At 47.6% G+C, this 26,543-nt stretch overlaps 1 protein-coding gene across 1 annotated transcript in view; it reads right to left on the bottom strand.

The window, feature by feature from the left end:
• Positions 1-5,626: 5,626 nt before the first annotated feature.
• The window catches only part of ITPR1 (inositol 1,4,5-trisphosphate receptor type 1), a 150,262-nt gene continuing 129,345 nt past the window's right edge, over positions 5,627-26,543 (bottom strand). Inside the window, exons 59-63 of the mRNA XM_090148490.1 lie at positions 25,176-25,315; positions 23,658-23,823; positions 22,771-22,931; positions 11,503-11,664; positions 5,627-7,025 (exon numbers count right to left, since the gene is read on the bottom strand). Of these exons, the coding sequence (XP_090004616.1) occupies positions 6,939-7,025; positions 11,503-11,664; positions 22,771-22,931; positions 23,658-23,823; positions 25,176-25,315 (716 nt within the window). The 3' untranslated portion in view covers positions 5,627-6,938. The remainder of the gene's footprint in view (positions 7,026-11,502; positions 11,665-22,770; positions 22,932-23,657; positions 23,824-25,175; positions 25,316-26,543) is intronic.

Raw genomic sequence — 26,543 nt, 5'->3', positions numbered from 1 at the left:
TCCTCTGCCATCAGCTTTGTGAAGGAAATCACCGCCAGGCCATGAGAAACCTGGGAGAGGCCACTGACCTCAAAGGCACAACAAGGAGCCCACATTTCCATCTCTTCCCAGCATTTACATGTTACAACCTTTGGTTTCCTTCTCTTCCTCCCACTTCCTAATTCCAGGGCAGTGAGCAGGCCCGTGGTGCCAGCCACAGGCACACACTGACAGCCTCCCTTGGCCCTGTTCTGCCAGGTGCAGAGCAGCTGTGGGCATCTCAGGGTGAGCATGGAGATGTGGGGCTCTGCAGGTTGAGCTCAGACAACCCACACCTCTCATCAGCTCCAGACCTAAGTGAGTGCAACCCGTGTTATTCTGTGCATCCTCCCAAGCCCTAGAGATGGGCCGTCCTACTTGAATGAGCCTCAGTGGCTGCAGACATTCAGACCAGAGGCAAGGAGGGCATGGCCAACGCAGGCAGACACATCGCCAAGGCCCATGCTGAATTCATGGTCGTGGGGAGATGTTCTCCTCAAAACCACGGGGCAGTTTGACCCCCAGGCACAGAGGAACCACTGGGACACGTTGTGCAGTGTGCATCACGCAGGCGGCCGTGCCAGCGGATGGCAGTGGTACTGGTGGTGTATGAATAATGAATCATCGTGGGATTTAATTGCTGTGAAAAGTCCCGTGGTGTGTAAATAGACACAAAGTGCCATTTTTAACTGCTCTCAGGTACGCCAGCGCTGAGGGGATGCGGCTTTCTTCCCGTAAGTTCGATGTACGTTACGTTGTTCCCCTCATTCATAAGTAAAAGTTTCTTGCAGACGTAACAGATTGTGTTTCCATCTCTGTTGTGTAAAAACAGCAGTGCGGACACAAGTGAAATGAAAATCACAACATGCCATCTTCAGACTTGTATTGAAACACATGGAACAGACACTAAATTCCGCTCTGCTGCCTTCAGATTCAGCGCTCTGTATGTTTACTTAGTGCCAGGGATGGAAAGTAAAAACAAAATTATCATCTGAAAAAGCAGCAGTAAACAGGCGTCGGTTCCATCCTCTCCCTTAGGACTGAGCACCGCTTCCAGGCAGAGGAAACACTCTGCGAGAGCTGCAAAGTCATTCCCAAAATGACACAACAGAGAAAAAGAGAAAAAAAAGGATGGAGCTGCAGGGTGAGAACAGACAGCAGATGAGGAATAATGGGGGAGAGAGAGCCAAGAGATGGCCCTGAAGTGATGCTCTCCTGGCTGCTGCTGGGGGCGCAGGCAGGGAAGCACCTGGCCGGCGGTGCTTTGTGCGTCTGTCAGCATCCCAGCATCCTGGGATTGTGACCTCGCTAGGTGCGGGATGGTTTTCCCATCTTGTGGTTATTTTTGACATTTCAGAAGGTTTTGCTGTGTTGCGCTGGGACAAACAGCTTCCATTTTTCCCACAGAAGGGGTCCCAGCTGTGAGCATCAGGAACTGCAGCAGTGCATCAAGCTACCTGGGTTTGGTACAGAGTCGCTCTCATCTTTATCTTTTCTCTTCCAACCTTACACAGCTTCATTTCCGAGGGTCCCCCTGACACACAGAACTGCAGCAGTGCATCCCACAGACCCGTGGCTGTGCCAGAAGTGGCTGTCACACTGCACTGCTGGTGTGCTGAATTGCTGTCTGACCATGCATGGTGGCTGTGGCGTTTGATGGCACCTTCAGAGCGCTGCTCTGTCTTTGCCTTTCCTTCCTCAGCTAGCTGTAAACTCTGACCAAAAAAACAAGCGGGTTCCTGAGCTACGTGCTGACAAGACTCGAGCACTCTGGCTGGCAGAGCGGTTATGAAGCTCATAGTGCAGCTGAGTACTGGAAAGATATTTGTCACTGCAGATTTTGCTTGTCATCTGCAGAGATGACATGCAGATCTCCCCTTTGACAGATTGATAGTCATTCCGAGATGCACCCACCCACAAAAACCACAGACATGCTGCTTTACTCAAATCTTTACTTTAACCACTACTTTGTGATGCAAAACTGGTGGAGTTTTTGGTACTTTTTGTTAAAAATGAACTCTTTATAGGGGTTTTCCAGCATCCCTTCTAGTTACTAAAAACAAATTGACATTAGCGTACTGGATGGGACAGCTCAGTTTACTTGTGGGTGGTTTTGACATTCATCAAATTAACGTGTTTAGTCTGGAAGAAGGTTCCATAGGTAGTAAATAAAAAATTGGACACAAAAGTACTGCATCTCCCTCAAAGTTATCGTGTATCTCCCCATCAAAATGCCAGCTTCACCTTGCTGGAGGGTTTATATGGTTGGACTGATGATGTTGGTGGTCTTTTCTGACTTTAATGACTCTATATTGTTTTTGCCCCGGATACCAACCCCTCCTACTGACCGAGTTCACACGTGAACAAGGGTCACTGCTGGCCACCTGAAGGCACTTTGGGTCACTGCGCTGCAGCACCTGAGCATCACGGTGACATCGCATGTCGGGCGGCCGTGGAGCTGGGGGAGAACACCCAGGGAACACACAGCGCAACGTCTGCAGGTGCTTATGTTGGAAACGTAAAAGGGAAAGTACTCCAAATAAGTTTCTCTTGTTCAGAAATACAATGGGCAATTTAAAAAACCCTATTAAGCCTGTGTGTAGGAGCATTTCCCATTCTGGGAGACAAGTTGAATTGTTACACGGAGCTATATTATGACTCTCCCGACAAAGTATCAATCAAGACTCCATTATGTAAGGAGGGATCCATCACACGCGCCCCATCGCGAGTCCCCGCCGCGAGCACCGCAGCTGCAATCCAGGCTCCTTTGTCCTGCCCTGTGCCAATTTGCTGCGAAATCGAGGACAGGGCTGGGAGCTGCCATTTAGTTGTCTCAGGGCCACGGCGCTGCGGCTGTGCTTTCTGAGCAGTTATTTGCATGGCCTTGATTAGCACGTCGCCTGCTTCATTAGCGACGAAAATTCTCATCCACACATTCAGCCATTCATGCAAATTGAAAAATACATGGAGATCCTTCCCCTCGAGGACTTTCCATTATTAGAAAAATTGGTAGATTCTTTTTGTTCCTTCCTCTTCTGAAGGTCACTTTCATTTTCACCTCCGAATGAAAGTTCTTGCTTAAAAGACGACATAATCGTATTCCCAAAGTTTCAGGTACAGCAGTCCTGCTTCGAACCCAGGCTGCAGACGGAGCCATTGCAGCTGCCCGCCAGATGGGTGGAGACGCCCAACTTTAATCTCATTCTTGAGCTGCCACCGGGATGCGTCACCGCACCGCTCGCTGTAGAGCAGATCAGAAAGGGGTTTTCAGTCACAGAGTTTCCAGTGTGGGCCCTCAGCCTCTGGGCTCCCAACCAGCAGCTGCTCCTCTTGACATCCTCTGCACAGGTCATTGCATCCTCTCCAGCAGCACCCGGAAGCCTTGCTTCCTTTCCCAGTCCCTGCTTCCGACATCGCGCAGTTCCAGCTCCTCACAAGTCACCTCTTCCCACACCTCAAATCCTTCCTGCTGCCCTCTTGGCCCCTCTGCCACATCCCCACCACTCTGCTGAAGGTGTGATCCAGCAGCAGGGGTCCCACGGGTACCCACACGCACTGCAGTGGACCCACATGAGCAGCTCCCAGATCCCTCCCTCTCCTATGCACAGACCATGGATGTGTGTGACTGTGGGCTGAGGGAAAGGGCCATGAGGCCCAAGCAGTGCTGTCCAGAGCTGTGGATGCCCCATCCCTGGAGGTGCCCGAAGCCATGGGTGGGCCCTGCACAGCCTGAGCTGGGCAGCGGGATCCCTGCCCACAGCTGGGGGTTGGAACGGATGGGCTTGAAGGTCCCTTCTGTGATTCTGTGAAAGCACCAGGGCGGAGAGGTGCCGGTTCCTCCTGGCCACCGCTGAATTTGGGTTTTGCATCACAAGGAAAGCGTGCACTTCTGGCTGTGGTCTGCAGGGCAAGTTTTGTTCCTTGAAGTAACCTGCTGAAATTCAGAGCTATTCCACCCAACCAGCAGCGCGCACCAACCTCACCATTTGTGGAGGGTTTCCCGTGACAGCTCATTTCTGATGTCTCTGAGAAAAACCGCTGCGGAGATCTCTGCCGGCGTGGACAGCAGGGACCTCGCAGCCATCGCATGTGTCTGAGAGGTGACATTCTGGGGTCCCAAGCAAAGGTCAATGCAAAGAAACCATGGGTGTCATTACAGATTCTCATCTTTGGTTTGGAAATATTTTCACTTGCAAGTCCCCGAATTGTGAATAAAACTTTTTATAATTTCAATAGATGATCATATTAGTGGAAAAGACTCCTCCTGCTGCGGGGCAGTTGGTGCGAAGTGGCTTTCCCAGGGGAGCAGCTGCTCCCAGTGCCGTCCCAGCCTGCCCCGCAGCCATGGGTGTGGAGCGCAGCCCAGCCCAGCCAGGTGGAAGGCAAAGGCAGAAGAGACTTAGCAGCCAAATAGCGTAAGAAGAGAAACGAAGATGTGTGATGGCTACACGCAAAATTCCATCGTCAAAATGGATTTCTAGGAGTGCTGCCTGCTGCTGGAGGGGAGGAAAGGAAAGGAAGGTGGCTTCCTCTGTGCTGCCGCAGGGCGGCTGCGCTTCGCTTCCAGCACTCAGCTGCAGCTGCAGCAACGGGGAATAAAATACCACTTTTTGCAGCTCACCACATCTCCTGGGAAATGAGAACCGCACATGAAAACACCAGGTTTTGTGCAGCTGGCTTTCACACAGATCACTGCACAGATTGGGGCTTGTACTTCTCGCTGAAGTGCCTGCTTGGTTTTTGCCTTTTTAAGGCAAAGATGAAGCAAGGCAGCACAGCTGTCCCTGCACAGGGCACACGGGAAGCTGCTGCCTTCCCACAGCGCGCACAGCCTCCTCCCTCTCACCTGACTTGTGGGAGACACCAGGAAGCCTGGCGGATCTGCGTGTGTTTGTTTGTCCCTGCATGGCACGGAGGGAAGGAGTGAGTCAGATGCATGTCTCTACTGTTCAGAGAAAATGAGATCCTCCTCCCTTTATTGCACAACCCCCGATAGCAGCTGCACGTCACGTTCCCTGTGCGTGCACCTTGCTAGGAGCCGGTGGCTGCAGAGGAGATACCAGCAGATCGACTGGGATGTGTATGGAAATGAGGTGTGATGAAGAACTCTCACATCACCAGCAGCTCTCTGGCTTGGAGCCGCTGCTCAGGACTCCCTCCAGCACAGGATGTGCCTGGTGTGGCACTTGGTGACACTCCATGGCAGAGAGATGTGCCCCTTTTGGGTGGCTGTATGCAGATTAAAGGTGATTAATTGTACCAGGTAGATCCAGCTGCAGCTGAATCAAATACACCGTCAGCAATGCTCTGTGTATGCTGTGCTTGGAGCTGGAGAAATCTTTAAAAAAAACCCAATACGTCATCAAGAACTCCAACACTTCAGCCTGAGGATGACAAGCCCAAAATATCAGCACTCCACATCTCAGTTGCAGGACCTGGAGCACGTCTGCATGGGACTGCAGAGGGCCCAACTGGTGCTGTTGTTTCTAGACCTATCTGTGCCCCTGGAGCTGCAGAGGGATGAGCTCAGCCCTGTCCTGCAGAACCCCGCACCGCTTCCCCAATGCCCGTGTGTGTGACAGCACCACACGCAGCCCTCGGGGCGGGGGACAAACCACAGCAGCCTGTGAACATGTGGGATTTTGCATCATTTATTTAAATACCTATATTTATGCATTTACAAATTTTCATAGTTCTGTTTGTAGCTTTTTTTTTTTTTTGCCTTTTTTTTTTTGTAGACAGTATTGCAGAGAAGTCAGCTTTTGTAAAAGGAAGTCCATGTATAAAATGAAGCAATGGATTGGAGAAAACAAAAGGCTCCTCGTACTTTCTAGAATCAGAAACCAAAGAAAGTGACAAATGGAGGGAGAGAACGGGGTGGGACAAAACAACCTCCGAACAGTGACTCTCTCAAAAGCATTACATATGTCAGTGCTCAGCTATGGTCCTAACGGGATCAATTGGTGCAATGCCTGTCTGCAAAAAGCTCCGGCAGGCACAGAGGTCTCTCATGGAAAAACAAAAGGAAAAGGTCCTACAATGAGGAACACAAAGCCCGGACAGCCTCACGGTGGGGTTATGTGTTGTGGCACAGAGTGCCTGCAGGAGACTGCGCCGACTCACCAGTAGTGCATACTCATCCCAAACTTCATTTTGCATAAAAAGTTCCCTTTAAGAAATCTCACCATTTAAAAAACCCGATATCTGAGCTCTCTTAGCCTCAGTACTCTGAAGAAATCACTTGAAAAAATACCTCGTCTTTTCCCCCTTTGGAAGCTTCAAAGTAAGGTTTTGTTTTAACTGATACCGATTTAACAGCTCATGGATTCCCAGTCTCATCCCTGGGAGGAAGAGGCAGCAGATATGGCATTGCAAGATATTTACACACATGGTACAAAAATGTCCAAGGGTATGAAAAATCACCAGTAACACAATTTTGCAGCAGCCTCATTTACACCTGTAATTTTATACCATTTATTACATTGTACTAACACACCAGATTCAAAGATGTGCACTCACTTTAGGACATTCAGGAGTTACAAATATATTGTGATTGCATAATTCATATTGCACAATTGTATAAAAACATAAATACTAGCTATTCTATTCTTTAAATACAAAATACATGTCACGTAGTCAAATATTCTTTTCAAGTGCAATTCAGGTGCTCTCTTCAGTCCTTCCAATAAAAAGGCAATTTTGATAGTTTTGGCACAAGTTTAACCTCCGGCGTGTGCCAACAGTTCTAATTACAATACGTATGCCCCAAACTTTATATAGTAGCAGTCATATACATACAGTATAAAAACAGGGTATTTACAGGATGAACTAAACGTACACGGGATGCAGCTCAGTGGTTGGATCTGGACTCGGTTAGCATTATTCACGTTGCTGCGAGAGGGAGAAGCGACCCTTCTGACTTATGCTGGTTGCTGTGGGTTCACATTCATGGGAGGAGGGTGTCCTAGGAGACCGATGCGCTGTTTCTGCTTCCTCTGTTCGGTCATCTGGAAAATTAAAAAGTTTGCTCATTAGGCCTGGCCGCTTCCTGTGTGTCAGCACGGAACGAGCCGTCGTGGTCAGGGCTTCTTCTGAAACCCACTTCTACAAATAATGCTCTCCTGCCCCCTATGCCAAGTGCTAACAGATGGGAAAGGCAGCTCCAGGCCTCCAGAACTCCTTGGGGAAAGCCACGGCTTTGCCTGTGTGACCGAGCTCTGCTTGCAAGGAAATGGCCCTTGAGAGCCTGGTGGCACACATGAGTTTGTGCAGGAATTGGTGCAGGAATGAACACAGGTGGCTGCCAGCAGGAACACTTGGTAGCCTGGACAAGGATAAGGCAGGAGGGAGGTAGGGGGTGGAAAGAAAGGCTGAAACTTCACATGATGCTGGGGGTGCTGGACAGCTGCAGCTCACATCAGGAGAGGGCAAGCATCCCTCCTGACCCCTAAAGGCACACCTTGCCATCACAGAGTGATGTTGGAGCCACAACCACCTGAAAATGGAGTTCCCTGCATCAACTGCCTCAAAGCAGCCCTGTGCCCTGCCTCATGGGACAAACGTGGCTGCAAATGTGCCCAGCCACAAAATGACTACTGCCCCATAGAGCCATCTTGCATTCAAGCACGAGAAACTACACAGAGCATGCTGCTTTATGGGAGCTAACCTTGTCCCTTAATTCAGCATAAGCTCCATGATAACGAGCCAGATAATGCTGTTTTTGCAACATCTACCTCCACAATCATGTAATTTTTTCAATTTTCAGTTATTTAATTGCAGACGTTGATCAACAGAATTGACCATGGAATAATCGATTGCACTATAAAGGAGACAGAATGTTCACACACTGCTCATCAGCAACACACACCTGAATGTATTTGCCTAAAAACACACATTTAGAGGCAGTGGATCCTCCTTCCCTTGCACTGGGAAGGAAGCACTCTGTGTGCCAGGAGCTGGAGCCCACCATGGGAACATGCATTGGTCAAACCCAGCCATGCTGGGCAGCTCCAGAAAGGCACTGGATGCTCCCTGCACACAGTGCTGTGGCCAGGCACCCAGGCAGGCTGGGTGTGCAGTTACACCCAATTCTGCACCAGGGAAAGCACTGAAATACAACAGCACTCCTGAAACCATAATTAAACATTATTACAGCTGGTGCCTTCTCAGTGTCTGACCAAGGGGGAGGCAGAACTGTCATTTTTCTGTTACTTTTTAAGAAAAATTGCCACGCTCTCACAAGGAGAGGTCACACCTCGCATTCTCTGACACACTTTTGGAAATGTACTTTCACAGCAAGCTCACTGGGCTTCACAAGCAGACAGGCGTGGGTGCAGGGAAGGCCTGTGCACAACTCCAAACACACACACACACACACACCCCTTCCCTGCTGGACCACCTGATGTTGTCTAGCTGGACTTGTGTGAGGCCTTTGACATGGCCCTGCACCACATTCTTATCTCTACCCAGAGAGGTTGTGGATATCCCATCCCTGAAGGCATTCAAGGCCAGGCTGGATGGGATCCTGGGCAGTCTTGATATAGAGGTTGGCAACCCTGCCCACACTGAGGTTTGGAACTAGATGATCTTTAAGGTCCCTTCCAATCTAAGCCATTCTCTGACTCTATGGAATAGAAACGGAAAGAAAAAAAAATGAGAAAAGTGCAACCAAACAAGACTAATTGATATTTTTTCACATTCAGAGGCACATGGCTGCAAGGCAAAGCAGTCTGAGCCTCTATCACATTTACCTGGGGAGAGAATCTCTTGCAGAAGTCTGATGGCTGCAGTGAGCTGATGCCCAGCCCAGTAGACAACAAACCACACAAGTTCTGTAGGGGAGCTGTCAGCCCCAATGGCGTGTGATTAAACACCAAAACCCAACCAAGGCTCCCAAAGTTCATCAGGGTCAAGTTGAGCTCTCAGATAATTGTGTGTAATTATGTAGATGCACTCTGCCTAGTTCCAAAGGTTGCTTGTGAGTTGGAGTTAAGTCCAGAAATGAGAGCAGTGCGTGTGCCAGATGCACGACCAGGGCACTGGTTCCATGGGCACGCTCAGAACGCGCTGCTCGCAGCGTGCCAGCCCTCAGCTGCTTGGCTGTGACTGCTGGGGACAAGTCAGGTTTGGGGGACAGAGGTTAAGGGTCTTGGTGATGTCACAGCACTGTCTTGAAAGAAGCAAACATCCATTGCGGCTGCCTCATACTTACTGACACAGGAAGGCAGCATTGGAAAGGACTTCTGGATGATTGCATCTAATCCCCTGCTGTTGCAGACAATTCTGTTGTAATCTTTTTGCACAGAATTAAAATGATCAAGATTTTAATGGCTCTGCGTGCATTTCTCTCCTTTGTGAAAGCAGGCATGCTGGATTTCAGATTTTAACTACAGTCTCCAGAAACCTAACGAGCTTGAAAAGCAAATGAATGAGAGGTCTGCCCTCTGTTTAATTGCAATAAAATAAATACAAATAAAAGTTCCCTGAGCTGGTTCCTTTTCGTGGAGACAGTTCCTAATCAGGAGGAGGGACGTACTGGCTTTGTCACATAATTGGAACATCCTGCAACTTAGGCAGGGTGCTCTCAATAACGGTACTTAGGGGAATTCCTAAAAGCTATCACAACATTAATGAAGCTGGTTTCCTCTTTTGCTTTTACAGTCAAATAGCCCTTTAAAAGCTAAATCCTTCATTCTTATTTTCACAAAGAGTAAGAAGGGTTTTTCAGTGCTTGGGCAGCCAAGAGCTGCAAGCTTTAGAAATAAATGCGTTCCAATCCAAAGCTGGCTTCAGCCGATGGAAAGACTCCTGTTGTCTGCAGACCACTTTGAGTCAGACCCTTCAACAGGAAGACGTAAGACACATGTTTCAAGATAATTGTTTCCAGGCAAAAGAGCAAAAACGCTACCCAGCAAGCATTAAAGCTCAGACAAAAGAGCAACTGCCTCCATCCTCTGTCCTCAAAACCAACTGGAGCGAGGGGATCCATGGCACAGCGTCTGAAAACTAATTACAGCCAAGAGCAGAAAGACTTTCTGCTCTCAACCTGACACTAATCCCTCCCTGTGCTCTGCAGGGTGCTGGGGAGAAGGGCCCAGCTCCATCAGAAAGCAGAGCATGATTGGAAGTCAGCGCCAGGATCGCAGTCAGCGCCGTCTCCCAAAGACCATCTTCATAAAGATAACTTGCTTACACAGAGATCGGGTCGAAGCAGAGCAGAGATAGGAAGCAGGCATCAGATTAGTATTGAAGAGAGTTCTGACAACTATTCTGCAGTAGGCAGATCAAATCTGAAAAGGCAACGATCCAAATCTGTTGACCATTTCTGCCCTGCACAATTCCACCCACTGCCCTGGGATACAACTGTGTGCAAGCCTGCAATTCATTTCATCCACTGCAGCTATCTGTGTGCACTTAGCGAGCGGAACCATCTGGCTCAGGTTATTAATCCATAACGATAAGCAGTCACTTCGCTGCCACAGACAGCTTCCACCAGGGCAGGCAGAAACAGTTTTGCCTTTTACTTCCACTTGGGTTGTAAGCCATGCAGACATCACGAAGGAAAGCATTGGTGTCAATGAAGCAGCATCGTGTACAAAGAGTAATAACTGACAGTGCAGTTCAGTTCATTCACAACTGGTAAGCCTCTGATCAGCTGGTACTTCACCTTCACATTATCTTAAATAATCCTCTGCGAACCTCTCCCAGAAAGAATAATGTTTACCCAAATACACCTTCCAACATTGAAAACTATTGATCTAATTACACATGGGAAGGAGTTGGCCAAAACTAAAAGTTAAAGCAAAGTCTCCAAGCTCTCGTTGCACTGACAACTGAAATACTCCTCTAAGGTCTGTGCATCGTTTGTGTGTTGAGCAGAATCAGTGCATGCTGCAATGCAAAATAGCACTGTGGGCAGTCTGTGCTGCAGATTAAAGCATGACAGTAGCAAACTTATCTGCACGAGCAGCACAGCTCTAACATGAAGGAGACCACTGCACGCTAACTGCTCGGGCTCTTCTCCAATTTCTTGGTGGGTTTTGAGGTCCGTGCAGCAGCGCTGCACTTCTCTCACTATCACACCCTCTGACTCGCAGGATTGCACTGAGGTCTTGGGGGTGAAAGCTGTATTAACAACAGAACTGTAAACAAAGATACAGACACGGGCTCTGTGCACCAGCAAAGGCTGACTGACATCGACGTCAGCTTTGATTTTTCAGTGCAAGTTTTTCCTTTTGGGAGGTGTCACCCATTTAGTTTGCGCAGCACTAACAGGCAGGTCAGGTATGGTGCTGGGCTTTGAGAGGGTGTTGGTTTTTTTTTATTCAGTGCTTTCCTAAGCACAAATTACTTTAGAAAAACTCTGCACAGGGTTCACAGAGTCCACGGAGCTGTAAAAACCCACTTGGTGGAACAGGCTTGTAGGAGCTGAGCTGCTCATAGGCGTGTGACTGCAGGCTGGCTGCCAGCTCTGCTCACCCTTACCTGGTCCTTCAGCTCCGACAGCTGCCCAGAGAGGTTGGTCACCAGCTTCATGGTGGACTCCAGCTTCTCCTGCAGGTTCCTCAGCTCGTTCTGCTCTCCCTCCGAGTCGCTGCTGACGAGGGACATAGCTCGCATCCGGGGGAACCAGTCCAGGTTTCGCTCCTGAGAACCAGGCACAAGTTCATAATTAGCTCTTACCACATGAAAACCTGCACCCCAGCAGCTCAGTGCAGACATATCTTTAATGCCACACTGGGACATTCCTCAGATACGCAAGCTCTGCAGCATTTTCATTTGGAAAGTCTGTAAAATCACCCGCTGGAGGCAACGAGGCACTTCAGATGCAACTACTGAAAATTAAGGCTGCTTCTTGTTGGCTTTTTCTTCCCAGCAACTCATCCTCCCAAGCCATTTCTTTCTCAGCACAACATACAAACACCAGACCATGAAGCAGACCCCATTTAGTGTCTGCACACACATCCTCCCATGTGAGAAATCCACAGCCTTCGTGCACTTCTGCAACCAGCCTTTGTTAAAGATTTTCTGCTGATAAAGTTGGAGTTTGGTTTTTGATCAAGCAGAGTTTGGCTGTGCTTTGTACTGAAAGAAAACGTGCTCTATCTGAAGTTGAAAATTTACAGTTGAAATACTTTTTTTTAAAAGAAAACTAAAAAAAAATATCCCTATTATGACCAGCTGTTTCTCTCTAAAACACGGGACAGATTAAATTCCAATGCACTGCTGACCATCAAGCCTTCCTTCAGGCCTGCAGCTCTCTGTAGTCCAGGTTTAAGTTACAGCCAGGAACTCAGCGGAGGCATGAGGTTTTACTAACGTGTACACAGAGGCTCACAAGTACACTCACGTACACACCCGTGACGTTAAAAATAAAAGCAGGAACGGAATAGAAAGCCACAAGAGAGGAGGAGGGGTGCATCTTGACACCCTGAGTTTTAACACTGGTTTGCTATCTGGTCCGGTTCTCCTCCCACGCTGGAGATGCTCTCTAGAATGGACGTTCAGGTAGCACAGGGCTATTTGTGGGCTCTCACTGCTGACCCTGGGGCAGCTGATAGTGCTTTACATGGACCAGATGGACTGGTAGCAGCCCCTGGGATCAGCAGCATCCCAAACCATCAGCCACGCTGGTTAACTGCAGCCAAAGTTCACCACTTCCACAGGCCAGGCATTATGGACTTTTTCAAAACCCTGGCTTATTCTTATGGCACTGCAAACTTGCTTTGGATTTCTGCCATTATCCCCTGCCTAAACCTCTGAATCAACCTCTCCCCCATCTCCTTGCCCCCCCTCCCTCCACTCTCAGTCTTTTCCAGGAACATCCACACTGCTTAAATCAGGGCTGTGCACCTCTACAGAGAGGCAGTCACGGCCTTTCTGCAATTCAGATCTCTTGCCAAGAATCATCATCTTAAATTAGTTGCTTCTGATCTGCTCGGAGTTTACTACTGCAGAGATTAAAAGGCATAAATGAGGCCCTTTCCCATGCAGTGCAACGCAGGATTCCCACGTGATGCAGAACTGCCAGAACGGCTTTTCTCCTGATCCCTGTTTACAGGGCAGATGGTTTCTGCTAATAGAAGAAAAATATATATATACAGGAAATATGCCTTTATCATGACAAGTGCCAAAATATTTTGGACTTCAGGGAAAGACAACTCCACAACTAAGATTTAAGAGCAGCAATGGGCAAACAGTTCCCTGCATTCTTCCAGCAGCATCAAGCACTCAGGAGGGACAAGCGGGTGCACACACTGCTTGTGCTCCAGCCCAGCTCCTCTGCCACAAAGCAATTCCCCTCCCTGCCCAGGGAACATCAACTGAAAAACAACTGTAGTTCCCCTCTCTGCTGTCCTCGATGCTGAGCGTTTTCAAGGATGGAGCAAATGAGACTACAGTGCAATTTACATTCAGTGGTCTGTCCGGGTGCCCAGCTCCACATCCCAAAGCTCCCAGGCTCACACAAGAGCAGAGCCCTGCAGCTCCTACCCACTCCTCACTCACTGGGGGAATATTTGGCATTGACTCACTCAGGTGAGCTTTCCACATCCAGGGCACTCCCAGGAGCTCACCCATCTGTTCCGCTCATGGAACATGAAGGGAGCAGGACTGGGGACAGCAGGTTTTCCCTACCTGCAGTGTTTTATTAACAAGTCTCCCACAACCTTTACCAGCATCAGTCTGCAACACAAGCAAACACCAGAGCTGCTGCAGGGCTGCACCTCGATCACTGCAGGAAGGGCAGGGCAGGTGGCTGGTGGTCTCAGCTGTGAAATCAACCTAGCAAGCCCTACAGCACAGCCAGCTCCTGCAGGGCTCTCAGGGTTTCGCATTTACTGGCTTTCTGAAAGCCCCTGCTCTTTACATCACCAAGGACGGGAAATCTTGGCTTTCACTTGAAAAGGCAATGAAGTGCCTCTCTAATTCTCATGGCTATGGAGAATGATGAGAAACAAAAATGATTCCGTGAACTCCTCAAGCTGAGAAAGGGGAAGGCTGAAGGAAAGGAGACAAAGATGATGACTTCCCTTTGCCCTCTGAGTGGCAACGGTAGGGTTCACACCTGTGCCCAGACTCGGCACTGCTGCTACTGCTACTTCTGCTCTGTGCAAAGGGCCTGTGCACAGGCAGGGAAAGGGCTGAGATAAATGCCTATGCATCACTCCAGCAGTGTTGCTGGGCTGGACACAGCCCTCACTCCTGTTTCTGTTTTGTGCCACTTGTAGGTGCTGCACACACCAAGTACACCTAGAAAACATACAGCTGCTGCCTGGCAAGAAGGGATGTCCACCCAGAGAGCTGGGCAGGTACGCTTGTAGGGAGGCACTGCTCCTGCTCTTCCTCCTCCCCATGCACACAGCCCCACATCTCTTCAAGCTGCTTTCATGGGAAACCTTCAGCCCGTTCCTACAGCCTGCCCCAGCTCTGCAGAAAGGAGCTCGGAGCCTGGATGTAAGCTTGCTTACACACAGCGTTCCGTCCGAACAAACGCTTGCACTCCGGCCGTTGAGGGGGTCCTGTCGAATGAATAAATAACGATGCCTTGGGCAGAGCTGGTGGAAATGGAAAGAAGCAGGAATGTGGAAAGGTCACTGCTGGGAGCCCGCGGGGCGCTGTGCAGCAGCCAGCCCGGCTCCCGGCCCCACGCCTCCGGCAGTGCTCGGCGCGATTCAGGGCTGAATAAAAGATTTATATCTCGATGATCTAGTTTCTGCTGAACTTTAACTGAACAGCAGGGTGCCTTTAAAGATGCAGCCTGACATCTTTTATTTGAGGTTTGGTAGTTCTTCTTTGTTTTGCTAAAGGCACCGAACGAGCCACGAAGCACGAGCCTCCTCCTTGATCCCTTTTTCCTGCCTGTCGGTCGCACGCCGCCCGGATGCTGGCATCCCGCATACCGATGCAGTTATGCACTGTCTGCTGTGGTCCTCATACAAGCCGAGGCACCGCGATCCTGGTGTGCACTCAGCTCCCTCTTCCCGTCACAGTCGCAGCTTCCTCTGTTTGAACAGACGAGCTGACTGCAGCCACTGACGGAAGCTGGCTAACCACAAGGGCTGGGTTTCGGGTTAGCTCTTTTCTAGGTAAAGTTGGAAAAGTCCCTCTTGTAAAGCAAATATCATTAAATCTCAGACATGGGGGCGACGCTGACCGGCCTCTTAAAACGTCCACGATTGGAAATTTAAATAAAAGAGGAAGCTGCGTTGCATGATGCAGATGCAATTCATTCTGAGAAATGCCTGCTCTTCCCTGCTTCTGCCGAAGAGTTTATTCTAAGAAGGGTTTCTGAGGCAACCTCCACACGGAACGTGCCAGGAGATGCATTAGCTCTGCTCCTGCGCTGGAGGTGACTGCGCTCAGCTCGGCCTCGCCACGGCCCCAAGGAAGTCGCCGCTATTCTGGGCCTGCGCTCCGGCAGCAACGCTGCGCCTCTTATTTATAGGGTGCTGAAAGGCTGATTCAATGCTCGTCAAAATATAAATTCCGATAGCCTGCCCTCTGAAGAGCACCTGGCAGGGCACTGCTTAGTCAGGGAAAGCGACAGCAGCGAATTTCTACTTGTCACATGTCATTAGAAGTCATGCAATTAATAAACAGCTTTCTGGAGTGCTTCGAAACTGAGAAGCTTTGTGCTTTTTTTCTGTTGTTGTTGTTGTTGTTTTTTGTGGCGAGATGAAACCCCTCTTGGTTCTTTCTTGTGCTTCCTGGAAAAAGCCCCACACCAGGTTCTCTTCTGCAAAGGGCCAACCATCACTTCTGCCACACCAAAGTGTGCTTCTCACCTCTCTGTGTTGCCTCCCCCCTCCGCACTAAAAATATTTTCAAGTTCCACCCATGTCTTTAAATTTGCGGTTAATGATATAAAAAAAATTCTCCTTTTTTAACATTTAATTTAAATACAGAAGGGGCTCCTGCAGAGTTGCAGAGCAAGGCAGTAGCACGAGGCCTGGAAGGTGGACACCATTTCCAAAGGCAGAAGAAGGTCGCATCTGTGTGGGAAATGATCCCACCGTGTGTCCCAGGAACAGCTCTGCCCAATGACTCACTGCCACGGAACGCTCTGTTTATCAGAAGTGAGGTGAGCTCTCCCAGTGCCACCAAGCAGAACGTGACTGCGACGCGCAGCCCCGGTGGAAGCTCTGCAGGACATCTCCCAGGCTGGGCAGTGCCACCTCCTCCCAGCAGCTCACCGCTGGTTGTTTGGATCTCGATGTTAAGTGAAGTAGGACGTATTACATCACGATCAGCCAGGCAGGACAGAACAATTAAACACGCAAAGACTGAGCAAACAGCTGCTGGCGGCAGTGACGGCCCACCTTTCTTGCTCAACACGCCCGCTAAGAGCCCGCGCAGCCTCCGCAGCGCCCGCAGCACGGGGTCAAGGCCTCAGCGACACCTCTGGGCTGGAGCAGTGGCACGGTGGCTCAGGAGGCGGCCATCTGCTCAGCGACAGCTCAGGGGAACAGTAAGTGCCCCGTGACAGCCTGGCGGCACGGCCATCTCATCTCAGCACACGCAGCTCCTCGGGGCTGTTGGTGCTTCTCCCCTCCCTCTGTCCCGGCTGGGCTCCAGCAGCAAGGACACGGCAGCACTGTGTGCTGTGTACCTGCAAGCGCTGGATCCAGCCCTGTTTGAACACATTATGCAAACAAACCATTACACAGAACTGCTCTGAGGAATGTGCTGCTGTTTTCGCCCACCCAGGCCCTTTTTCTGGCACGCGGAGTCTTGCAGGACCCAGGCAAAGCCTGGCAGGCCTGCAGGGACACGGGGCTGGCACTCCTGCTGTGTGCTGGGGCACGAGGCTGTGACATGTAGAGGATGCTGAGGGCAAGGGGAAGGAAGGGAAAAAAAAAAACCACAACAGGAACAAAGTTTTGCTGGGCACTGTTACAGAGCAGCAAGGCTGACAGCCCTCCCCATGTCGTGCCGAATGGGTGACAAGTGAAGCAGGACAACCGTTTCCCCACGGCTTCAGACATGTCACACATTTAATTGCAAAGACCATGCTCCTTCCACTTACCAGCCTCTGCACCTTTATGCTCTTTGCAGGCACAGATCTGCTGCAGGGCACGGCCCTGCCCCGGTCACTTATCAGGGAGAACCAAGGCCACGGCCACGTCAGGTGGAGGCCAGCAGCAGAAGCCATTGCTACTGTACACACAGGTCACACCACCTCACCAGGGACCAGCACGCTTCTGGCCTGCACCTTGCCTCATGCCGAGGGTGGGACGAGGAGCTCAGCTATCAAAACCAAAGCTGCAGACCGTGCCTATGACGCAGTGTTTCCAGCAGCCAAGGGCCTTCTGCCAAGTGCACCTCCTGGCTCTCCTCTGCCCCTGCTATTATTCGCTATTTAACTCTGTAATTATATTAGCTAACCCTGGTACAGTATCTCAAGACACAGCTTGTTTGGAAGGGAAGGTACCACCACATTAAGCCCTGACCTCCTTTGGTCTGGCTCTCTGGCTTGCAGTCAGTGCCCGTTTCTGCTGGGAGCTCGGAAGCCCTGGGCACCCCATCTACAACCAAACAACTGCACACAGGTGATTCGTGTGGGCTGCTCTTTCCAGTGCCTGTGGTCAGCCCAGCACAGACAAAGCATTCTTTTCTATTTGATTTTGTCCCAAAGTAGAGGATTTCGGCACAAATTACACATGAATGTAACTAAGTTCTACCACTTTCTCAGACTGATTCCAGCTATACACTCACCAGTCACCAGCACCGAAACCAGAGAGCTCCTTTCTAAATGCTTGGCTACTTGCTACAGGGGCTTCAATTCAAACCCAGCCTTGGCCACCTCCAGCTGAACTTCTTCAGTGCAGAGCTTGGGGACAGCAACCCCTCAAAGCCATTGTCACATGAGCCTCGTGCACATCATGAGTCACTCCTCTGTGTTACAGAGCGCGACAACCATGGCTGGGTGCTTCGATCCTTCAAATCAGCTTGAACTTGCACTTCTACGAGAATGTAATTCTGAATCTTGAGACTGCTGAAACCTTGCCTTCGTTTGTTAGGAGCTAATTCTTGGCAGAAATTGCAGGCTACCCTGGATACTCAATCATAAGAAACAGTTTCCAACTATGGCGCGGCACAAAGCTCAAGGCAAAAAGAAAAACGTCCAGTGCTATCTGCAAATGCCCAGTTTTGTACACAGAGGTTAACTTGGGCACAAAAGGAAATGCTCAGTCTTCATCTCCATTCCAAATTCATTTAAGGCTATCTGCACCATCATTTCTATTTATAAATGGTTCATTTTCAAATGACAACACAATCCAATTTATAGTTCAGGGCTTGGCGCTCCAGATCAGGACATGTGAGCTTGGGCAATCCCTTACACCTCTCTGCCACGGTGTTGCAATAGAGGTTAATGACATGTATCCTTGGCATCACACTAGATTAAGGTTTCTGGAAATTGCAAGGACTAGTTAGGAAGTTTTGTGTTACAAACTTTTCCAAGTCCTTTTTTTTTTTTTTTTTCAATTATTAATATGCATATCTGCCTGCATAAAACCACTCAGCTCTTACCCACTCTGATGTGAAGGCATATATGCAAATCCACCTTTTAGTGCATGCAAGAGTTCTGTATGCAAATATTTGCCCATGCAAGAGACAGCATACTGCAGCTGCACACACGACAGCCTGTGAATGCACAGAAACACGATGTGCAGATGTGCTTCTCTGTGTATCGAGCTTCAGAGTAAGATTTTCTTTTTTTTTAACATTTATAAATGCCTGCAAACAGCTGTTTGTACAGAGCTTTGCCAAGGCTCAGAGGACAGCTGTGCTGAAGGGGCTGATATTAACAGGGCACTGCAGCAACTGGGGGCAAATGCACAAAACTGAAGAAGAAATTCTCAAGCTTGAGAGGATGGGCAGATAAGACACTTAAATGAATTAACCTACAGGGAGTTGCACCAAGTTCACATTAGTCATTTGGGTGTGGATGTCAATGTCTGGCCAACACGATAAGTGGATCCCCCCACCTCCTACACACATACTATTATTCAGACATCACCTGATCTTCCCTGGTGACTACAAAGCAGCACAGCAGCTGAACCATATGCCTTTGTTCCTGGGAAACACAAGATGCACTGGACTACCAGCTTTGCAGCACCATAAGCATACCTTACAGATAACCACTTTTCAAAAGACTGATCCATCCTGAAGCCTCGCTATCTTAAGTGCACATCTGCAGTGATTTAGCCAGATGAACAGAAGCTAGGTCATCAGAAGGGCTTCATAAACACTAAAAATTGAAGGTCATCTCTATTACCACCAGAGGTTTCTCTCATATCCTAGGGTACTTTCTGTGCTATTACATACATACTGGGAGACTGTTCAAGAATGCGTTTTGAAGGTAATCTGCTTCATGCCAAGCTTCTGCTTGCCACCTCCTGAAAACCATAAACTTATCAACCTTGAAAGTGCTGGTAAGAACTTCAGGACAGCAGATGATTCACTGCAGCAGCCAGGGTGTGGAGGCAAGCTTAGCTTTACATCAAACAGATGCACCCACCACATCTTCCCTCTTGCATTTCTCCAGCAATTCCCAGCTAAGATTCCCAATATCTCTTGCAAGCTTTACATCATGTACCACTGAAGGCACCTTATTGGTGAAAGTAAATATTATCCTTGTCTGTGGGGGTGAAAGCTGGTGATGAATTCCAGGGCTCCTATCAAAAACCCTGACTTGTAGCTACATGACAGCACAGCACGGCTTCCCACGGCACAGCACACAAACAAACAGCTCCACCACCAAATAGAAACCTGAATAAAAGCAACCTGAGAATTACAAGCACAAATTCAGAGCCACACTTGTCTCATGGGACAGAAAAACGTTATGCATGGCACAGTTACAAATCAGAGTACTGAAACACACTAGGTTCCATTTTGTCAGATGTTTTGAACATGCTTATGGTGTTCAAAATGCATCTTCAGTTCTGCTTCAAGTTTGACTACTGACTTGTTTCTGTACATAGCATTTTAATTTAATCAGCCCCTACCCATGAAAAAAATCCAAATATCACTGGAGATCTGCAGTTAATCATTGATTTTCATGACTACAAGTCACTTTTCTGCCTGGTCAGTTTCCTGCAGGCTGCAGGATGAACTCTGGGCAAGATTCAGCTCTGTCATATCCAGGACAGGGGATAGCCTCAAACTTCTTACAACAAACATTTTTTTTGTTGTAGAGAAGAGAACATCAACATCCAATATCAACCTTAAGGCTTCTGAATACTCACTCACTAGCCTAAGTGAAACTGCCCGGGATTCTTTTGGTAGCAGTGTTTCAGATATCCTTAAAGCACTGTACAGCAGCACTCATTGCACTTCCAGTCTGATGGCAAATCATTTTAGTGTCCTAAACTCTGTAGGGCTTTTTGTTTATTTGTTTTTTAATGTCCTCTGGTGCTGAAAAAAACCACCAAAAATCGAATGGCAATGCAAATTATTATTTTCTTTTACTACTTTAACACTTGCCAAAAGGCAGAAACCCAGGAGGTTTCTATAGATATTGTGTTGGGAGTCAGAGCAAAGGTGAAGCATATCAAGGCGTATTCTGTAATCACAGGATGACTTGGAGCAGTTTATGCTTCCTACTCTCAGCTACTAAAATGGGTATAGATTTCAGTGAACAATGGTACAGCTAACAGCCCATGGAAAAAGACTGCCCCATCTGCGTCAGCATCAAAGATGTTAGAGTGCCACCTTCAGTCTGAAAACGTGGGGAAAAACTCCCTTTTAACTAAGCACGAAAAACTCTTAGGAATGCTTTTAGGGAGAATCTGGGAGCTGCTGGCGTCAAGCAGCCACAGGTTCCCATTCACACTCTGTACAACACAAAACGAACCACCTCCAGCAGAGGTGAATCCGAATCTCAGGAACCACTGACACCCTGAGGGCTCCTTCTGCACGCCCTGCCCCGCGGCCGGAGCGAGACAGCCGTGCCCCAGGCTACCAGCTTTGGCAGAAAGCGGGGCTTCTGACATCCATAGAAATATTGAAAAGGTCTGATAAAGAAAAGCAGTCTGCTTTTTTTTCTTTCAGATTTTCTGGAGTGAAAAAAGAACAAGTGAGTGATTTTGATATTCAAGAGCAAAGGAAAGAATTTGGTTCTGAGGTTCAGAGTCAGCAGCCCAGGGGAATGCTGCCGAGCAGAGCAGTGCGGCAGCAGCAGCCCAGGCTCCTCCAGTGCATGTGCTGCCATGGCAGAAACTGTCATGCAAAGCAAACTCACTGCCTGCTCCTCAGCCTGTACAGTTCTGTGATGCTTACAGATAGCACTGCACTGAGACTCCGAGTTCTCGGTTTAAAACTTCTTCACAAAACACCAAAAGGAACCACTGTGAGACATACTCAGCCTGTACCTGGGACACACCACTGTGCAAAGTCTCATCTGCATGAGACACGTGGTCTGTGCAGAACTGATCCACGTTCCCATGGAACCTCTGGGAACCACTCACTGCTGACACTTTTACAAATAGGAATTCTAGCAAGTTTTCCATCTTTTAATGCTTACTGCAATCATATTCAAGGATTGCTTTTTAGTTCCTAATTTATACTTTGAATCTGAAATAATAATGTCTTAATCAAATGCTAGCCAGTTCAAATGTTTTTTTTTTTTTTTTTTTTTTTTTAGTAAAGTATCTTGAATATAGTACGTGAAATACTTTTACACGCAGAAGTACTTTAAAGAGTGCAATGCTTCCTCCCAAAGCAATGCTCGCAGGCGATAAAGGCAGCTGGACAGAATAGAAAGCAGCAGCGATGTGCTTCGTTATCTCACTGTGCTAATCCTCCATCAGGTGACTGCTCACAAGATTTCTTTAAGCCCTCATTACAGAGGCAGAAATCCAGAACTAGGACATACACGTTAGTGACCCCAAAGTAACACAGCTAACCTCCAGGAGATCTGGGGGGGATTTGCATTCTGACCAGGCTGAGGCAAATTGCCATTTAAGAGGAGGTCGCACCTCCACAGCAATAAAAAGGGGAGGCAGAAGACAAGTATTCTGCTTTTATTTGGCTGAAGGCGAATAAATAACCAGCTAAACATTCTACATCAGAAACAGCTCGTGCTAACCGGACAGAAGACAAACAAATCAGTAACTGGGGGTTAGGAGCTAATTCCAGGAGCTCTGAACCTGCTGCTTGGCAGAGACACAGCTTTTAATTCACTCATTAAAAAGCATTACAATTGAGCAGGTATTAATTTTAGTTTCTTGCAGTAATAAGCTAAAATCATATGATGGCAAATCCTCCGAGCCAGTTGAAATTATTTATACTGGCTCATAAAGTGTTCTCTATACTTCAGACACTCCCACCAACTTGACAACGCTCTTCCAAACAACAGTACATTAGTTTTGAAAACAATAGCTTCTCTTTATCAGATCTAAAACCACAGCGAGTGCCCTGCTGTCACTGCTTGCTGCCACCTGCTTGGGCACACACACAGGGTGCTGCAGGCACAGCGCTGTGCTGCACACACAGCCTCCCACATGCAGCCCTGCCCTACAGCTTGCTGCCACACACACACAACATCTTTTTCGTATTAACTTGCCAAGTGCAACAGAAGTGCATTATCTTTAGAAGGCACTTCCAAAAAGAAAGGCAATGGATTAAGCCTGTTAGTGTAGAAGTCTTCCTCCAAGTTTGTGCTACAGCATAAAGAAAAAATACAGAGTGCTACATTTACCAGATGTGCCAGTAGATTGGTCTGTGCTAGGAAAAAAACTCCAAACTCACCTTGATCATTTCTGCCACATAACTTTCTGGTCCTGTATATTCTGTTGAATCTTTTACTTTCACTAACACAATAAAGCACAAATAATGCCACATGTTGTGCTCTTCTTTAATGTGCTCTTCAAAGGTGACTGTCTTGTTATCAAACTTATCTCTTTCCAAACCTACAAAAGTGACACATACACAACTCTTAGTATTTACAAACTGGAACCAAGAAAATGAGCTCTAAGAACAAAACTTCTACAGCTGCAGTTGTTAAGTCACAACCATTCTTAAATGAACACCGAATGGCCCAAAGTCTCTGACAAACAGCCACAGTGCAGTGGGAAGAGAGGGGGGGAACAGGCATTACAAGTGCTGCTCACAGCTGGTACACATCACAGAAAACTTTGGGCTAAAAAATGGTAACCACCTTGTATGCAGTCCATTGCATTTCAGAAAGCATCTACTATTTTCAGGCAAAATGATCCCAAATGCAGCATGTGCTTTGCAGCAAAATTCCTTTGCAGCAAAATTCCAAAGGTTACTACTGTTGGTCTGCTTGTCAAGCAGCTCAGGCACTGCCCTGCCAGTTACCTGCACTGGCCTCAGCAGCTTAACTCCAAATCTAATGATGTGAGAAACTTCTCATCACAATGCACCTCCCAAAAAATGTCTGAAGCAAAGTAGAGGCAGGAACTGAAGATTTGAGGGGAAAATACAGTTTAGGACTGTTTTTAGACTACATTTCCTCTTCCTTCCTCCTGTCAAGTTGCTATGCATGTGGAAACCAAGAGCACCAACTGGTCAGGGAATGAAAGGTGGGAACAAAGTCAGCTGCAAACAAGCCTGGAATTACTATCTCCGACTTTGACAGAGTAACTCTGTATTAGTTGTGTTTCTACACTTACCACAAATAAAGCAAGTTGTTTTTAAGATCTCTTCTTTCTTCTGTTTTTCACTCCTTAAATCAGCAAAAGTATCAATGATCACACCAAAAATCAGGTTAAGGACAATAATGATGACCATGAAGAAGAATAACAGATCATATATCACTCTAGCAGCAAAGAGAGGTTCCTGCAAGATACGTATTTTAATTATTAACAACCCAAATACGCATACAGCTAACCCTTACAATACATTTCTGGCAGTTCAGCAGCAAGAGTATGCTGCCCCACAACCCCTCCCTTCAGAGTCTCCATTTCTGATGCTCTTCAACGATACCTTAGAACTCAAAGCATTAAGTGGAACTAAAGTGCAAGATTACAGAGAAAAGCCACATAAGTCAGCTGAGTATGCAATCACTACCAGGCTGCTCTTTCTGCTCGCTTTGTCCAAGCCTGTGCTATTCTCTCACAGGCTGAAGTTTGCCCTCCTCACCCCACAGGCTGATTCTAATTGTATCTGCATTTAATCTGGTTATACGCCAATAGTGTACCACTGTTAATTATAAACTTTCACTGAAATTGAATAGTATTCATTTACCTTACCAATTCATAGTTTTGAATGAAACTAAAACTGGACTTACCACCATTCACATCACATTCACTACCTAACCCCCATTGTCAGAGCCATCCTAGCCAGATTAATGCCAAACTTTGGTTATGAATTATTGAGCTTTCAAATCATTTTAAACTGAAAATAAGGCTAAATATTTAAGATCATTTTGAAATTGCAGGCCATGTACTTCTGTTATCTCATGTGAACAAAGCAGACAGAGGGTAAAAATGTGGCTGAAGAGGTCCCATTTTTCCCTGGCTGCAAGGTGCAAAGCATTCATTCCAATCAAGATCAGCCCTCTGGTCTCCAACGTGATCTTGGAGAATGACCAAAGGGAAGAGAGCCTGAGACTCCAGTACCATTTGCTACTAGCCCTGTGGGCTGCTCTGGGTATGAAGGTCTTTGCTGTGCACGGATGGCTCCAAAGATGATCCTTCCTTTCCCGAAGTCTCATTTCATTTCCCTCCTCTCATCCCATTCCCTATTTTACATATCTTACCTTTCCAGCAATGTTCCCCACAGAAACTCATGCCAATAGTAAGGTAGCAACTAGCACTGCAGCTTTATTCTGCTACCTCATGCTACTCTTTCTCTAGCTTGTACCTCTCTTACTTCTTCAATTCCTGAACTCCCAAAGCACAGACAGTTGGCTACACCGGTTCATTTGGACCTCATTCTAGATAGCCCTCACGCTGAAAAAGGTCTCATTTACTAAGACAAAAAACAGTTAAAAGCTTATTTGAACTGGCTGCTGTTTAATTTAATACAACTGAGATTAAATGTATTACACAGAGAGAAAGCGTGGTTCCTTCTAGTTTGCGATGTCTCCTACATCTGTTTCAAGAGTGTAAATGCATTTCCCCCAGCAGAACCAGATCCCCAGCCCTACACGGTTATCACTCTTCCACCCCCATTCAGTGATAATTTACCTCTTTGGATGGTTTCCTGAGCACATCACCTACTCCACCCCCACTCCTGAGCCCATGACTCAGTACAGTAACAATGCACATCAGTAACGTCTCACACGTATGCTCTTTATTCTCTTCCTCCATTTCTTCAGCAATCAGCTCTGTTAACACAGCAAGCAAAGACACGCATAGAAGGCAAGAAGATCAGTTTTAAGCGATTCTCTCCATTCTTTGCTGGCTATGCTCTTACTCCCCTTTGCAAAAAGTGCCAGATTTCCAGCCAGCATTGAGAACCTCCTCAGCATTTGCAGGGAGCAGACCATCAGCAGGTCTCCCACTCTGGCTCCAGCCTGCCCTCCTTTCCCCCACCAGCAGAGTTTTCCTTTGTGCTTTAAATGCTGTCTTTGACTTGGTTACATCTCTCTGTTCCTTGCCTATGCATAGTTCTGGATCACCAGATGCCTGTTTATACAGAATCATAGCTTTTTGACAGCTCAGAGGACAAAGTGTTGCCTCTTAAACTCTCCCCTGGTGCCTAACAGATTGCACAGCCTTTGGGCTGCGCTCAAAATGGCAACTTCAGCTCTTCTTTTCCAAATGGCTAAAATACCACTACTTATGGAAACAGCATTTTACAAAAACGTAACGCTATTTTTTATGACCCTCTCTCCATTTGGTTGAAGCTTCCAACTTCACTGTTTCAGTTCCAGGGATGCTAGAATTAATTACCTAATTTCATGCACTCTCCCTGTACCTATGGGAAGTCTCATGACTTACATTTCATCAAAAAATGCTCATGAGTGGATCTCATCTGCCCTCAGCAAGCATTAGATGGCCCAGAGCAACCCAGAAATATCCCAAACCCAAGAGGGTACAGAAACAGCCAAAGATTTGGGTATCATTAATATCTCTGGCCACATAAGACCCTGATACCAAGTTGATTATTTTTCATACAAGTACATCTCTGGAGTTTTCCTTTCTGCAGCCAAAGTACATAAAGACAAAGTGCTCTCCTCCTAAAGCTGAATAAAGCAGCTTTTCTTGTATCTGTGTTGAATCTTAGTTTATTAAAGAGGACACTTGAGCAAAACAGAGCCATCTCCCCTTGAGAGCATGGGCTTGTGGCCATTACTGACCTTTGAAGCACTTGGCCATCTAAGAGCTCCACTTCTAAGAAAAATAACGTTATTCTGTCTGGCTTTCTCAGCCAGTGTCATAAATCTTTAAGTAGTAAATTACATTTTCTAGAAAATGAAACTGAGAACTTTCAGCATCCAATCTGAGGCTGGTGATTATGCTACAAGTAATATCTCACATGCACTTTCCTGAGCCCCAAACCTCCCAAAACTACCTTGTGTGCTAATCCATTGAGTACTTCCTGACATGATA

Source organism: Phasianus colchicus, chromosome 11, assembly GCF_987193195.1.
Source record: "Phasianus colchicus chromosome 11, bPhaCol1.hap1.1, whole genome shotgun sequence".
NCBI classification, from domain to species: domain Eukaryota; kingdom Metazoa; phylum Chordata; class Aves; order Galliformes; family Phasianidae; genus Phasianus; species Phasianus colchicus.
This window is presented reverse-complemented; position numbering and strand designations above follow the sequence as displayed.